The sequence below is a fragment of the Podarcis erhardii genome, assembly GCF_964252035.2.
Source record: "Podarcis erhardii genome assembly, chromosome: 14".
In the NCBI taxonomy this organism is placed as follows: domain Eukaryota; kingdom Metazoa; phylum Chordata; class Lepidosauria; order Squamata; family Lacertidae; genus Podarcis; species Podarcis erhardii.
In genome coordinates, this window is record NC_138503.1 from 35,977,865 (window position 1) to 35,995,115 (window position 17,251).

General features: G+C 46.2%; 1 protein-coding gene across 1 annotated transcript in view; it reads left to right on the plus strand.

The window, feature by feature from the left end:
* Positions 1–1,363: 1,363 nt before the first annotated feature.
* RHOT2 (ras homolog family member T2) overlaps positions 1,364–17,251 on the plus strand; it is a 36,395-nt gene continuing 20,507 nt past the window's right edge. The window contains exons 1-4 of the mRNA XM_081839757.1: positions 1,364–1,497; positions 12,215–12,273; positions 15,347–15,428; positions 16,783–16,826. Of these exons, the coding sequence (XP_081695883.1) occupies positions 1,461–1,497; positions 12,215–12,273; positions 15,347–15,428; positions 16,783–16,826 (222 nt within the window). The 5' untranslated portion in view covers positions 1,364–1,460. The remainder of the gene's footprint in view (positions 1,498–12,214; positions 12,274–15,346; positions 15,429–16,782; positions 16,827–17,251) is intronic.

Consider the following 17,251-nt stretch of genomic DNA (forward strand, 5'->3'; position numbering starts at 1 on the left):
AAACTTCATGACAATGATAGTACCTTACACCAAGTAAATTAGCAAAAATGTATAAATCAGTCAGGTACTTGCTGGAAGTGTAAAGAAATGGAGGGTACTTTTTATCATATGTGGTGGATTTGTAAAAATGCGAAGGAATTCTGGGAGATGATATATAATGAAATGGGGGGGAAATGTTTAAGTGGACTTTAACAAAAAGATCAGAAAGCTTCCTGTTTGGGTATATTAGGAACATAAGTCCCCACAGACCAAATAATTTATTTCTTTACACAATTACAGTATGCCCAAATGGCATATGCTCAGAAATGGAAAGAGAGAATGACTTCAACAAAGGAGAAGTGGCAGACAAAATTAATGGAATATGTAGAACTGGCAAATTAACAGGAAGAGTGGAAAATTTTTGCAGAATATCTGAAGAATTATGTAAAGCAGGACAAAGTGTTGCAGGATTAGTTTAAATTCAGTTTAAAATTTTAAAACTATAGGGGGAAGGGGAAGTTTGAATAAAAGGGGAAATGAGAATATGCAGTTTTAATGGATAAACAAATGGAACCATGGGAGGAGGGCAAGAGAAGTCAATGATTGAATGTTAGGTGATATTCAGTGCGAGGTGAATTGTAATGAAAACTATAAAAAAAAAATCTGTAAAAAAGGGGGGGGCGGGAATAAAAATTATAAAATAAAAAAGCCTACACATCCTTTATATGATATAGTAGCTAACGTGTTGACTTTAGACCAAGAAGACTCGTGTACAAATCCCTGTTCAGATGATCTGGGTCAGCCAGCGCCCACCCTCAACATAAACATACACACATGCATGTTTGAGTTCCCTCCATCATCATCATCATCATCATCATCATCTTTATTTATTTATTTATTTGCTTGTTTACCCTCTTTTCTCTGTCAGGGTTCAAGGCAGATAAAAACAAGAACTGCTAAAATCTAGGGACATGCCAAGATAATGCCTGCCCCCTCATTCTGCCAACTTCTTTACCAGAATGTTTACCAAAATGCTGAATCTCACAGCCTGTGCTTAGTTGATTGGCAGAATATATCACGTTATTCAACAATCCTAGCACATTAAAAACACGCTATTACTACAGCTGCCGCTCTCCAAACGCCGATTACCTGCGCAGGCGGCATTACCGCTGGGAATCGGGGCTGAATCCCAGCAAGCTCCCTGGCCTCTAGGTGGCGCTACGCTCCCGCCCACCCGCAGCCTCCACACCAGTCCAGTCCGCTCTTCAAGAAGCAAGAGGCGCTGCACTTTGCCCGCCGGCCGAGAGGTGCCGCTGCTGTCACTGACGCCCTTCTGTCCTGGCGGCTCTATGGTCGCAAACGGAAGGAAGCCGGAACCGGAAGTGGGAGAGGAGGCGGCGGGCTGGGAAGCCGCTGCTGTCCTGTGGGTGGGGCGCTGTCAGGAGGCGGGGAGCGTCGTGGTGGCTCCTGAAGCGACGGCGATGAGGCGGGATGTGCGCATCCTCCTGCTGGGGGAGGGTAAGCAATGGGGAAGCCCCCCCCCCATGGCTGGAGGAGGTGCAGTGAAATGAGGGGTGGATTTAGGGGAGGGGGTCAGAGGTCATGGAGGATGCAGGTGAGGGAGGGGTCAGAGGTCGGGAAGGGTGGAGTTGGGGAGGGGGTCAGAGGTCATGGGGTAGTCTCTGAGGTTTGTAATTGGGGGATATGGATGCTTGAGATGGATTTATAACGCTGGAAGGCAGGTTTTCAGAATGGGGGGGGGCGAGCCTTTTGGAGGCAGTTTTGACAGAAGCGGAGGTGAGGGAATGAAAGCTGGTAGACGAAACATGGGGGAAACACAATCCTAAGTGCCCCCCAGTCGCCCTTTGCTTTTGCTGAAACAGACTGACATTTTGGAACAACCCTAAGGGTTCAGCTGGGAGAAAAGGAGAATTATCATCATCACCACCACCATCATCATAAATAGGTTATTCTGATTACAAAATAATAACTAAGGGTTATCAATAGCATACTGTTGAGTACATCTTTATACATCTGACATATTGGTCTCTGGCTTTTGAGAACTCAAGCTCTGGTGGGTTTGTTGTTAAGATGCTTTCGGGCTCTTGGGTAATATTTAATCTTTTGCCGAAATCCGTTGGCAATCGAAACTGTAGGCAGATTGGGAAATACGTGGAAAGCAGCTTAAAATAAAGTCAACAGCACTATATTGTATTTTTTGATACATACACAGAATGCAAATATTTTAAATAGAATGTTTTAAGAGACTGCAAAGTGCAGAAATTAACAAGGTCAGCTGCAGTCCTTTCCCAATGACTGGGGAAAAAACCAGTGGAATATTGGTAAAGATTTAACATCAATTGCTGTTTATGGAAATTCTGAAAGAAAATTAAAAGGGCAAATTTTGTGGGGTGGATCATAGCTGGGAGGAGTATGAAAGGATCAGAAGGAAGCAGCCTGTGACTTCATCTAAAGTCTCAGTCACCAGCATTGTTTCAGGAAAAAGTATAGGCTTGGAGAAATGAGTTTGCAGCTGCTTTGCTGCTCCCTGTCATGTTTTGCTCCTGGTCCACACTGGGTTTACTGTGTCATTCAAACCAGGACTTGTGGTTAATCTCTTGCCTCACTAGGTTGGCTTTAGCTCAGGTTAATCAGGAGACAGCTTAACCATGATTGTTGGTTCTCCATCTTCCCTGGCTATTGGCTATGCTGGCTGGGGCTGCTGGGGGCTGGAGTCCAGTGTGTCTGGAAAGCCACAGGTTCTCCACCCTTGGTCTAACCTACTATGTTTGAATGGTGGCGGCCCCTTTAATACTGCAGTCCATCGTTTGATGAGCATCATGTTCAAGTTGAGAGGCACTGTTACCAACTCAGTGACAGACTTTTCATCCACCCCTAGTTAAAAAGAGGAGGTGGTGGCTGATAGGAGAGAAAGGCTGCTCTCTGTCTGCCAGCTGATGGTGATCAGAGTTCATAATCCTGGGCTAGATGAGCACACAGTCTGACCCGAAATAAGGCAACTTCCTAAATTCCTATGAACATGTGTGAGTGACCTAAGTATGTATTCCCAACTGTTGAGGTGGAATATAACTTGGTCTCAGAAGTAGAACTGAGCCTGCCTTTGTTGCAAGCTGGTGAAGTCCACATGAGGGGCAACCTTGTCTCTGGAGAGTCTCATGTGGCTGTAGACCATATAGGCAGCACCTTTCCACAAATCACAAGTGGGGAATGTGTGGCCCTCCAGCTGTTATTGGGCCACAACGTCCATTGTCTTTAACTATTGGCCAGAGCAGATGTGAGTGTGTTATATTAGCAGTATAAACTCTGCTAACTCCACAGAGTACCTGAAAGGCCACATGTTCCCCATCTCTGGCCTAAATGTAAAGAAAGCTCTTTACAGTTCCAAAAGTGTGTGTGGCTGTCCACTGCATGTCAGTGTCCTCGTTTTGCTCTATCCATCTTTGCTATTCTTCCCTTTGGGATTTTTTGGCAGTAGATTTTATTTTTTGGGAGAGAATAGCCCTCAGGCATTGGAGCAGAGTCACCCTGCCGCAGGGCCTCAGTGTCTTCCCTGCATCCAGCCATCCCCAAATGTTTTGTTTTCACCCCAGAGAGTCATTGTGGCCTTAAGGAAGTCCCTTGCCCAAAGTATTTATGTAATCAGAAAAAGGGGGTGGGGGAAGCAAAGGGTTAGATTCATTTTTTCTAAATTTAATGGGAGAACTGGTATCTTTCCCACTCTCAATTTTTGTATGCAGTAAGATGTTTTAACCTGGATAATGTAGAGCTCAGAATTTGGGTTGAATTTGCTAGAGTCCAAGCGTTCTTACACAGAAACTATTTGGTGTATTCTGGTGGTATTGGTTTTCCTGCAGCCCACAAATTAAAGCGTTAGAAGAGTCTTTACGGATCAGATCAAATTCCACCAAGTCCAGCATTTTGTTTCAGGATGCCATCTAGCGGCCTACGAAAGCTCACAGGAAGAGGGCATGATGGTACTGATGGTTGCTCACTTTATTAGCCTTTCTCAGTCGGGTTAAGACATGTTTATTCTCTCAGCCATTTGTAAGAGATTGCCCTTTAAAACACCCTCCTTGTTTGTTTGTTTGTTTGTTTGTTTGTTTGTTTCTGTCTCTTTCTGGTGCCCCCTTTCCTTTCCCTCCCTCCTTTCCACCCCCATGAAATTAGGCCAAAAGCCACAGCTTGCCCATCTCTAGTTCTTTTAACAAAGACAATTTTGCATCACTATCTTGTCCCGATCCCCCCTCACTTTTATTTATTATTACATTTATCCCACCTTTTCTCCAAGGAGCTCAAGGTGGGGTACACACTTCTTCACCTCTGCATTTTATCCTCATAACAACCCTGTCAGGTAGGTTTGGTTGAAAGGTAGTGACTGGCTCAAGGTGGGGTTCAGGGCTCAGTGGGGATTTGAACCCTGGTCTCTCAAGTCATAGTTGGACACTCTAACCACTATGCCACACTGACTTGCAAGTTTTACAGAAGGATGACAATAACGGGATATAAAACAAACAGGCAAGGTGATTGAGCGGGTGGTCGCTGAACAACCCCAGGCATGCCTGGAGGATGCAGACCACTTTGATCGCTTCCAATCAGGATTCAGGTCTCATCATGGGACTGAAACTGCTTTGGTTGCGCTGGTCGATGATGTCTGGTGGGGCAGGGACCAAGGTGGAAGCTATTTCCTGGTGCTGCTGGCTCTCTCAGTGGCTTTTGACACCATTGATCATGACATCCTTCTGGACTGTCTAGAGGAGTTGGGAGCACTGTTATACAGTGGTTCCACTCCTTCCTCTTGGGTCATGTCCAGAAAGTGGTGTTGGGGGGATAAGTGTTCTGACCCCTGGGCTCTCACTTGTGGGGTGCCTCAGGGCTCCGTCCTCTCCCCCATGCTTTTTAATATCAATATAAAGCTGCTGGGAGAAATCATCGGGGGGTTGGGCTGGGCATTCACCAGTATGCGGATGACCCAGAAACGACAACTAATCCAGAATGCGGCAGCGAGATTGGTGACATGGAGTGTCCGCCGAGACCATATGACACCAGTCCTAAAGGTTCTTCACTAGCTCCCATTACATTTTTGAGCACAATTCAAAGTGTTGGTCTCACCTTTAAAGCCCTAAATGGCCTTGGCCCAATATACCTGAAGGAGCGTCTTCACCCCCACCGCTCAGCCCTTACACTGAGGTCTAGCTCCGAGGGCCTTCTGGCGGTTCCCTCCCTGCAAGAAGTGAGGTTACAGGGAACCAGACAGAGGGCCTTCTCCCTCCTTTCAGTTGTCAAGGAAATAAACAACTATCTGACTTTTAGAAGACATCTGAAGGCAGCCCTGTTTAAGGAAGTTTTTAATGTTTAATGTTTTAATATGTTCTGATATATGCTGTGAGCAGCCCAGAGTGGCTGGGGAAACCTATCCAGACAGGCGGGGTATATATAATAAAAATATTATTATTATTATTTGTAGGTTGGTCACCCAATGTTGTAAGGTGCAAATGAGAAGGAGAAACTCTAGTCAAGGTCTATGGATCTTGCTCACCGTCTCCCTTCTCAAGTTAACTCTGTCTTGGAAATCAGCATTAGGAGCTGCCATGGTCTCTCTGGGAGCAGACAGCTAAAACAAACTGGTTTTTTCCTATTTGTGTGGGCTGCAAACAACATTTTCAAATATTAATAACTTTAAAAAGCTTCCTCTTTGCTGAGAGTAGTTACTATTCCAAATCTTGGCTTGGGGCACTGTGTATAATTAATTATCTGAGTTTTTTCTGAAATATATGTGTGTATAGGAGGCAATATATTGGGGGCTTTGTGGATTTAAACCTGATATAGCAGATTCACTAACAGATAGCTGTTTATGTTTTGGGGATGAAGGATTGGGAGGTAACCCTAACCCCCTGCACCCCAGTGCCTTTTCTTATTTCCTGTTGGTGCTATTCCTTGACTCTTAACCGGACTCTTGCGGTTTCTTGTCTGCTTTAATCTTCAACTAGTGGCTTATGCATACTCTTGGCTTGTAACCGAGTCCACAAAAGTTACTAGCCAGGCAGCTTACCCAAGCCTTATATCTATGTTTAAAATGACAATTTCCTATTCCTAGGTGATGGTTGTATTCTTTACTGGCTTTTACCCTCTCACCAGCTGGCACAAGGCTTCCTCCTTTCCCTCTATCTCCCTTTCTCTTTTATTGCGCGCCTTTTTCCCCCTAAAGGTGAGCCTGTAAGCAGGAACTAGTGTTTTTTTCTATTTCTGCTCAGCGTCTGCTGCAAATGGGTGTCTTTGGGGAAGGGTTGTACCTCAGGGGCCAAGAATCTGCTTTGCATGGAGGAGGTCCCATGTTCAATCCACAGGTAGGGCTGGGAATGTCTCCTGCCTAGAACCCCAAAGAGATGCTGCCAGCCAATTTAGAAAGTACTGAACTAAACGGACCAATCACTGCCTGGCAATTTCCAGTGATCCTCTTATTTGAGCCAGTGTGGTGTTGTGATTAGATGTTAGACTAGGACCTGGGAGACTGGGGTCAAATCTCTGCTCAGCTGTGAAGTTTACTGGGTGACTTTGGACCAGTCACAGTCCCTCGGCCCAATTTATGTCACAGGATTGTTGTGGAGATACAGGGGGATAAGGGAATGTATATCACCTTGAGCTTCTTGGAGGAAAGGTGGGAGATAAATGTGATAAATGACAAGCAATGTTGATGAACTGATGGCACATGGCTGTCCTGTTGGGTGGGGGAGGGGGCAGATGGGACGGGACAGGACTCTGAGGCCATTTTGGGCAAGCCATGCCCCTCTATTCTGAGGAGATTTCACCCCTCCCATACCCAAGAATCTCCTGAGAATCTCCTGAGGTCTCTGCTGACTCTACAGAGAGGAGGAGCAATGTACTGCTCTCTACTTAATTAGTCAAGTGAGTGAGTCAGTCTCTGTGTGTGAGAGAGAGTCAGTCAGTGTGTCGGAGAGAGAGTGCAAGAGATCGTGTTTATAGATAAGATTGCTGCTAGGAGCAGCTGCAGGCACTCAGAGTATAGCATTGATGTATGCTCAGAATATTTAGCTCTGTATATAGTTTTGTATTATAGCTGTAGTTATAGAATAAAAGGAGGATACTTTACAGAGCTGCTCTCCGAGTGGTTTATACTCTGCAAGACTCTGCAAAACGCTGCTGCGCAACGACTGTATTATTGAGACAGTGAATCTGGTGCTCTCAGCTCCAAGCTGTGAGTCCACAGCACTGTGACCTGTTCCTGTGAGAAAGGTGGTCTCTGGCAGTGCTACCCAGCTCGCCTAGCCCAGTCGGGGCTGTAGTGCATGAGTCCAGTTGGCGCACTGGCTCAAGGGCGATGCTGATATCGGTTATGGGCCCAGTCGTCTGACCAGTCGTTGTTCCAGTCATCCCAGTCGTCCCAGTCGCCAGAGGTGTCTGTTGCTGATCGCTGGACGGCGGAATGGAGGCTGCATGCTGGACTGCATGCTTGTGGTGCCTAGAAGCAGAGCTGTGTTGGAGCAGAGTGTTCAAGCTGCCGCTGTTGCTGTTGCTGCTGCTTGAGGTATGTTGCTGACTGCCAAAGAAAGAAGATAGCATCCCTGTTTGCCTGTTAATTGCGCTTTGAGTGGGAGAGAGAGTGGCTGAAGAAGTCCAAGGCTTTATCTGTGTTTGCACGAGGGAAGTGTCTTGCTCTAAGTAATAGCAGACATGGCCTGTGCACATTCTGGCCAGATGGCTATGTCCTTTCCTCTCCTCACGCCTGAAAACTATGCAGTTTGGCAAGTTAAGATGAAAGCGCTTTTGCAGAGGGAAAAGCTATTTCACACCATAGAAGATGACCCTCCAGATAAGGATGATGATGATTGGGCTGAGTGGCATGCTGCAGATATGAAAGCCCGAGGGACAATTGTTTTGAGTGTTTCAGACCACTTGCTGGTGAACTTAGAGGGTCAAGAGACTGCACAAGCTGTTTGGCATAAGTTGAGAGATATGCATCTGAGACAAAATGCTGGTTCCAGTGTGATTTTCTTCAAGAAGCTGTGCAGGTTACAGTTGGAGAAAGGTGGTGATTTGCCTAGCCATCTATCTCAGTTAAAGCGTCTCAGACAGGACCTTGTTCAGCGAGACCTGGCTATTTCAGAGGCTGTGTTTGCAATGCTGATGATAAATAGCCTAGATGAGTCTTATGATGGAGTAGCTGCCCAGATTTCTACACTGCCTTCTGACCGGCTAACAGAAGATTATGTGTCTAGCGTGCTCTTGAATGAGTGGGATCGCAGACAGGCTGTTAAAGAAAGCCGGGACTGTGCTGCTAAAAATGTGCTTGAAAATGTGCCTGAGTCTTCAGCAGGGGAAAGTGAAAGTGAAACTGCTGCTGTTAAAGCACTAAAGTTGAAGCGGTGCTTTTCGTGTGGAGCACAAGGCCATTTGAGTTTTCAGTGCTGCAAGAAATCTTCAAAGAAGAAGGGAAACTTCAGAGGCAGAGGGGGAGGAGGACAAAATCCCCAAGCACCTGCTACTTCAAAGGCTTTGATCTCTCGCTGCTCTAGTCAACGTGGGCGGAGTTTCTTCGTGATTGACTCTGGCTGTTCCAACCACATAGCCAAAGATAAGGATCTCTTTGTTCAGCTTGAGAAGCAAGAGAAAGAAATTCATCAAGCAGATGGGACAGTTCTCAGGAGTGAGGCTAAGGGAACTGTGTTCTTAAAGAGCCTGAATGCAACTATTAAGAATGTCCTGTATGCGCCTGATATTCAGGACAATTTGTTGAGTGTTTCCCAGCTTGATCGTCAAGGGTTTAAGGTGGTGTTTGCTAAATCTCGCTGTGAAATTCGTCAAGATGGCAAGCTCATTCTATATGCAAAATGTGTAAATGGTCTGTATCAATTGCCTTTTGTTTCAGGTACAGGCACTGCAGAAGCAACTGTGAAAGAGTGTTGCAATTTGTCTGTAGATGAGAATGAGAAGTTGCATGACCAATGTATTCATTATTACCACCGTGTTTATGGTCATTTGAATTTCCAGGCTGTGGCAAAAATGCCTGATATGGTTCAGGGTATGAAGCTGAAAGAGTGTCCCTACCACATGAAATGTGTTTCTTGTGCTGAGAGTAAGGCAAGGCAAGCTCCCAAAGGTACAGAGTCTGGGAGAGAGGCCAAGAAACCATATGAAGTCATTCATGCAGACTTAGTGGGGCCTCTAGCGCTCTCTAGAGGCAATTCAAGGTTTTTCATGGTTTTGATAGACTCCTACTCTAAATATGCATGGGTCTATCTGCTGCAGAAAAAGTCTGAAGCCTTTACTAAGTTTCGTCAGTTTTGTAAATGGCTCAGGAATGTACATAATGAGAATGTACATTGTTTTTTTACTGACAGAGGTGGAGAGTTTTGTTCAGAAGAGTTTGAGGCTTTTCTTTCTGAACAGGGCATTGAGCATAGGACTGCCACGCCCAGATTGCCCTGGCAGAATGGTTTATGTGAGAGAATAAACCAGACCCTGCAGCAAGGAATTAGAACACTGTTACATGATTCGGGGCTGTCCAATCCTTTTTGGGCCGAAGCTCTTTCGTTTTTCTGTCACGTGTATAACAGGAGGTACCAGTCTAGTGTAAATTGCACCCCATATGAGATGCTTCACGGAAGGAAGCCATGTGTGAAGCACTTTAAAAATTTTGGTTCGGAGGTTTGGGTGTACACCTCGCAGGGTGACAAACTGAGTAAGCGTGGAGAACATGGTGTTTTCCTAGGATATGAGAAAGGGTCTTATCGTGTCCTGATCACAGACACGAAAACGATAAGGCTGACCAGGAGCATTGACGACAATCCACAATGGGACAGAGTTGGCGTTTTTCAGTGCCATCCCATTTGTGATGATGGTGCAAAAGGGGCAAAGAAAGTTAAGAGGGAGGCAAGTTCTGATGTGATTGATAATCCTGATGCCAATGTAGATCCAGATGATGGCACAGATTATCAGAGCCCAAGAGCCTCAGGTGAGTCTGACGCTGATTCAGACTTAGCAGCTTCATATACTTTAGCTCCCCATTCTCCCAAAGAGGAGGAAGCACCAGAACAAGAGGATCAGAGAGTTTTGCGCAGATCTGAGAGAACAACCAAGGGTGTACCACCGAAAAGGTTTTCTGAAGAGTTTGCAAAGGCTGCGGTCACATGCAACTCTGGTGGGGTTTTTAAACCTAGCATGAAGTGTGCTGAGAGTAATAGCACAAAACGCTGCATTTATTTCCTTACCTGACATTTGAAGGATCAGGATTGAATGAGCAAGCATGTGTTTAAAGTGGTTTGTTCAAATCTGCTTAATTAGAAATGTCAATTTGTATTTGAGAGAAAGAAATGTGTGTGAAGATTTTTTCAGAAGCTGCTTATTCATTTGTGTATTCACAATGTGTATTTTGTGTGAGTTACAGGTTGAGGTTTATGTTTTAACTCTTTCCTAATAGACACAGAGTGGTTGTTGTAACTGTTAAATGATGTGATAAAGTGTCTTAGATAAGGGGGAAGAGAGATACCTGCAAATATGTTTACCAAGGTTGTAAGCAGAGAACAACTTTTGGAGTGTGTGTGTAAATTGCAGTTATGTTAAAGATTCTTGAATGGTCGGATGAAATGGGGGAGGATGAGGAGATTTCACCCCTCCCATACCCAAGAATCTCCTGAGAATCTCCTGAGGTCTCTGCTGACTCTACAGAGAGGAGGAGCAATGTACTGCTCTCTACTTAATTAGTCAAGTGAGTGAGTCAGTCTCTGTGTGAGAGAGAGAGTCAGTCAGTGTGTCGGAGAGAGAGTGCAAGAGATCGTGTTTATAGATAAGATTGCTGCTAGGAGCAGCTGCAGGCACTCAGAGTATAGCATTGATGTATGCTCAGAATATTTAGCTCTGTATATAGTTTTGCATTATAGCTGTAGTTATAGAATAAAAGGAGGATACTTTACAGAGCTGCTCTCCGAGTGGTTTATACTCTGCAAGACTCTGCAAAACGCTGCTGCGCAACGACTGTATTATTGAGACAGTGAATCCGGTGCTCTCAGCTCCAAGCTGTGAGTCCACAGCACTGTGACCTGTTCCTGTGAGAAAGGTGGTCTCTGGCAGTGCTACCCAGCTCGCCTAGCCCAGTCGGGGCTGTAGTGCATGAGTCCAGTTGGCGCACTGGCTCAAGGGCGATGCTGACATATTCTACACCCTATATGAGTCAGGTGCAGGACAGGCAAGCAGCTGACTCATCTGAAATCATATTTGCAGAAGCACCAACCATGAGCTGGTTGTCAGGTCTTGCAAAGCATGTGCATGGAACTTCTTGAGATCAAACAATCAGCTGTCAAGTCTGTGCAAAGTGTGGGTGGGAGGGATTGTCACCTGGTGTCACTATGACACCAGAGAAATCATAAATCCACTTCTCTGTGAAAGAGAGAACAAACTCTCCAAGCTTGCACCATTAAAATAAACAAATCTTTACTTGTGTCATTTGCATGTCTGCCTTTTCTCCAGTGACCCCAAGTGTGACATGAAAGGGGCTGCTCCATGTTTATCCTCTCAACATCCCTGTGATAGTGTTGAACAATATCTGGAGGGCACAGGTTCTCCATCTCTGGCCTAGATGCCACTCTGTCATTTGAGCTCCACTGTATCTAACCATGGACCTGCCATGTCGCTGTCATACAGAAGTCGGTTTCCTTGATTCAGCTCAGGAAACATTTGTGCAAAAGTAGTATCCTCTAGCTGCAAATATGCACCCAACCCCCACTGAAAAGGTCAGATTTGTCTTTTGATATGAATGGGGATGCCATCACCCACCCAGTTCCTCTAGTCATTGAATGTGACAGAACCGAAACTGGGGACGGTGCGTTCTGTCTGTTGGATACCTGTCTCTCAGGTGACCTGCAAAGCTGTAAGCTTTTTTGAAGTGATGCACATCTGTCCCCAACATAAGCATCCGCATTGCAGAGATCCAGTGTGCTGTAGTGGATAGATGGTTGGATTTGGGCCAGAGACTCCTGAGTTCAAATTCCTACAAAGCCGGGAAGATCACTGGATGGCCTTTTGCAAGGGTATGTGCACGCTCTCTCTCAATTAACATCCACAGCTGTTGAGAAGATAACATGGAATAACCACCATGTTACTCACTACTGCATTCCTTAACTTGGTAAGAGTTCCTGTAATGATCTTCTTGTTTCTTCTTCTCTCCACCCCACCTTTCTCCCTCCTTCCTTCCCTCTCATAGCCCAGGTGGGGAAGACCTCCTTGATCATGGCCCTGGTAGGCGAGGAGTTCCCTGAAGAGGTGAGTGGAAGATGGTTTTCTTTCCTGTTGGCATGTAAAAAAATCATAGACTCATCATAGACCTGCAGCCAAGAGATTTGGCTGATAATATCAACTCGGGATGTGAATTTACACCATCGCCTGCCTGCTCTGTGGCTGCCTTGGTGCTCTCTGCTCCTTTGCTCAAAGTCCACAAAACTCCCTTGCCAGACCACTCCCTGCCTGCCTATTAGCCAGCCAAGTGGCATTCTGCCCTTGAGATATCAGAAGTTTTTTTCCCCCTGGCCCCTTTTCTTTCTTGGACTTTTCTCCTGCCTTCTGGTCTCATCCTTCTCCTACAGCAGATGGGGAACCTGTGGCCCTCTAGCTGCTGTGCCTTGCGACTCCCATCATCCCTGACCACTGGCCATGCTGCCTGGGGCCTGTGGGAGGCGGAGTCCCCAAACCTGCAAGGGGCCACGGGTTCCCCACCACAGGTCCAACAGGTTTTCACTTTGAGGTCCCGCTACCTGCATTGCCTTCTTCCCTTCTGTTTCTAAGCCAGGAATCCACAGATTTGGTTAAGTCCATGAGGACATAAAAAGAACCCTTCTGTATCAGGCCTAAGGCCCTATCTAGTCCAGCTTTCTGTTCTCATAATGTCCAACCAAATGCCCCAATGCGAAGCAGGACCTGAGCACAACAGCGCTCTCACCACTTGTGATTCCCAGCAGCTGGTGTTTAGAAGCATACTGCCTTCCACAGTGAAGGGAGAACCATTGGCAAGTAGCCATTGAGAGCCTCATTCTCCATGAATTTGCCTAATTCTCCTTTAAAGCCATTCAAGTTTTTTGCCATCATGACACCTTGGGGTTCCCTCCTTCTTGCTTAGGCACATGCAAAGTGGGGTGCAAAGGAATAAGCCTGCGCCCTCCTTGCGAGCTTGGAGTTTGGGGAGGTTCCATCTTTGCGCTTGTGCTGCAAATACCTCTGGAGCTCCGTGTAATGTCAGCGATGAGAGAGACACACACTTGGCAATGACCCGTTTGGGCTACTTACTAAGGCCTGTGATAGGCCCTCTTCCCACAATCGCCATCCCTTATGCAAACGTTTATGCAACTGATCCTGCCGTGGTTCCTTGTGAAGTTTTTCTCCCATGCAAACAACAAAAGCAAAACAGCACTTTGATTCCTCCATAAAAGCTGCATGGTTTCACACCTTCTGCTCTGAGCAGTTTTAATTGTTAACATCTTTTATGGCACTGGAGCAGCTCAGTCAGTGGCTATAAGCAGCTTGCAAGAAATGGCAAGCTGTGCTCTGGTGTGTACATGAGAGTTGGAAGGAATCATTCTTTTGCCGTACTCCACTTCAAGCCAGAGCCATCTTCGGTAGCCCAGTGACAGAGCACCTGGAGGTTCCAGGTTCAATCCCTGGAATCTCCAAGCAGGACTGGGAATACCCCACATCCCTGATCCTGGAGATCCACCGCAAATTAGTGGGGACAGTACTGAACTTGATGGACCAATGGCCTGGTTCTGTATAAAGCAGCTTCTTAAGTTACTAAGCACAGAATCTGGGGGGGGGGGGCATAACTCCATGGTGGAACCTCCACTTTGCTTGTAGAAGGTCCCATGTTCAATCCCCAGCAGCTCCAGATAGGGCTGGGAATGTCCTGCATCTCAAATCCTGGAGAGCCACTGCCAGTCAGTGTAAACAGTACTGAACGAGATGGGTCAATGGTCTACGGCAGTTTCCTACATCACTAACACAGGCTTGTAAATTAGCCGTCTGAGGAGGAGGAAGCTGGCAGGCAATGCCTCTCCCTGGATTGGTTGTAAGGATAAAGGCAGGTCCCATAGGGGCTTGCTGAGAGCAGACTGAGGCTGGTGGTACAGCGCCCACCTAATGGACCCTGCTCCCTGCTGGATGGACTTCTGGTCTGATCCAGTGAGGCTGTTCTTTTGCTCTGTTTTTATTATTATTATCATTTCTCTATTGATTTGATACCTGCCCTTCCTCATAAGGTCTCAGGGCAGGTTACAACAATGTGAAAATTCAGTATGGAAAAAAAACTGCTTCAGCTGCTGGTTTCTTCTCTCCTTTCCAGCATCTGGCCAGGACGGTTCCTCTGGAGTGGTTACTGCTGCGGACGTCTATGCAACGCCCCCAGCATTGCCCATCTGTTCGAAAGCTCTCAAGAACAGCCACCCTCCCTGCCATTTGCCTCATGTTCTGGGAAGGGCTGTCTTGATTAACTCCAGTGGCCACACTTCCCCTCTGCCTGCCGGCCTCTGATCTGCACCAGGCAGATGGCATTGATGCCTGCCCCCCTGTTGACCCCTCTGACCCTTGCGCCACTGGTGCAGTAAGTCTCCTAATCAGGTGCTGGGATCATTCTAAATACCATTCCCACATTCCTGCTCCAGCCCCAGGCAAGCGGCTTAATGCTACCCCAGCCCCAATCCCCAGGACGCTGTCAGGTCAGTGGATCAGGTCACTGCTTGCCGAGACTTAAGGGGCTGCAGGAGTGCTTGAAAGGGGATTTGCAGGGAAGCAGTTCAGGGCCATTTCTCAGGAGGGGTGAGTGGGCTGTGCCTATTCCATGCTTCTGCTTTCATACTATGCAGGCCTGAAATTTGTAGTTCATTCTAAAATTCTGTTTTCATCTAATCCACCTACACAAGGGGGCTTCTCTCTCTAAACTCTGGGCATCTGGGGCACTGTCATCCTCCCCCCCCAAAAAAATTTGGCAATGGAAACATATGTTCTTCATCAGTTCTCAGCACACTGAAAATGTGCCCTGCTTACAACTGCAAGATAGACCCGCTAATATTAACAGTGTAACATTAGAAGAGCTTGGCTGCTGGATCAGGCCAAAGGCGCCTCTAGTCCTCCAGCAACCTGTTCTCACAGTGGCCAGCCAGGTGCCCCAATGGGAAGCCTGCAAGCAAGACTGAGAGCAACTGCGCTCTCCCCTCTTGAGACCCTCAGCAACTGGTATTCAGAGGCATACTGTGTCCGACATTAGAAGTTGTACGTGGCCAAATCCACGAAGGATAAGGCTGTCTTGGGCACAATGTGGAAATGATCGTCTCCCTTCCCCCCCCCCCCCCAGGTACCGTCTCGTGCAGAAGAGATCACAATTCCGGCGGATGTCACGCCTGAGAAAGTCCCCACCCACATTGTGGACTACTCAGGTAGGCACTCACCCCCCCCCATGGATTTAAAAGGGCTCATCCAGAAGGAATGGCGGGATATGGACTGAATGAGTAATAATAAAACAATAGATAAAAGTCACATAAGGCAATCCAAGCTAGCGGCTGTCACCATGTCTTGTGGTTGGGAATTCTGTTTATAAAACTCTGCCTGGCCCCGAGATAGCAGATAGGGTGGTGTTAGGGTGATGTTTTTCTCCCTTTCTGATAACACTAGGAGTTGGGGGGCATCAGTGAAGTTGAATATGGGAAGATTGAGAACAGGCACAATAAAGTATTTTCACACCCAGCATAAAGTTGAACTTTTGAGACCCCTGGTGGGGCACTTCTGCTGGTTCACCACGCTCTGGAAGTTCAGTTGGTCTTCACCAGGGATCCAGCCTCTAGTGTGGCAGGTCCTGCCCCCGTGGAACTCCCAGGCCTCTATTGCTATGTTCTATGTATTTAATTATGTTTTACAGATATCTATTGATTTATTGTATCTATGATGTAAGCTGCCTTTATATATGTTATGAAAGTGCAGGTCATAAATATTCGAATGGCTAAATAAATAAATGAGCCAAAGAAGCAGAAGTCCAAGCAAAGGAAGAATGGATACAAAAACTTATGGAATGTGCAGAAATGGTGAAACTTACCAGAAGAATAATAAATCAAGATAACAAACTTTTTATAAAAGAATGGAAATGGTTTATTGAATATTTACAGATAAATTGTAAACAGATAAGAACATTGGTGAGATTATTGTAATAACCTGCAGTTTTATAAGAGTGTATATTTAAAGTAGATGAATAAATGAGCAAATTAAGTTAATTTGGATATGCAGAAGATATTAAAAATAAATATAAGGAACCGCAGAAAGAGGAGGAAGGAAGTCAAGTTTTGAAATGTTAAAATGATTGTAAAATTGGTGAAATGTATAAACCTGAAAAGCATAAATAAAATTTAAAAATAAATAAATTAGCATGCAAACAAACAAGCAAGCTAGTGATGGCCACCAGTTTGGATAACTTTGTAAGGGGATTAGACAGATTCATAGAAGACAAGGCTATGAGTTGCTACTGGCCAGAATGGCTAGGTTCTCCCTCTGCTGTTGGAGGCAGCAAGTCTCTGGACACCAGTTGCAGGGAATCACAAGTGGAAAGAGCTCTTGCTGCTGTGCTCAAGTCATACTTGAGCATCTGGTTGTCCACAGGATGCTGGTGTCTGGATGGGCCACTGGCCTGAAATAACAAGGCTTTTCTTTCGTTCTTCACATTCCTGCCACATCCCCGAGTGTCTTTTTGGGGCCTAGTAAAGATCCCCGACAGCAATGTACAGCCTTTCCTTTGCCTTTCAGAATCGGAGCAGACGGACGAGGAGCTCCAAGAGGAGATTGCCAAGGTGAGGAAGGAAAACTTTGGATGCGGGGGAGGCCTGTTGTAGCAGCTCCACCAGCCTCTTCCCTACAGCCTGTGCTCTGAATTTTGCTCTTCAGGCTCATCTTGAGCCCACCACTTTCCCTGTTAACTCTGCAAGAATCCCAAATAGTCGAATTTGGAGATTAGTGTCATCAGTTTTGTTAACCGTTTGCCCTAATCCTTTGGTTGCTTGTAAACTGCTGTATGCCATCTCCTTCCTCTCCTGACCCACAGCAATGGTGTGTGTGTGTGTGTGTGTGTGTGTGTGTGTGTGTATACGTACGTACGTACATACATACATATGTACATACTGAGGGCTTAGAGCTGCCATGCCGAATCCCATCCGAATCCCCCTAAATTGGGGGATTAAGCGATAAACTTGCTTCCCCAAAGGGCAAGTGATCCTGC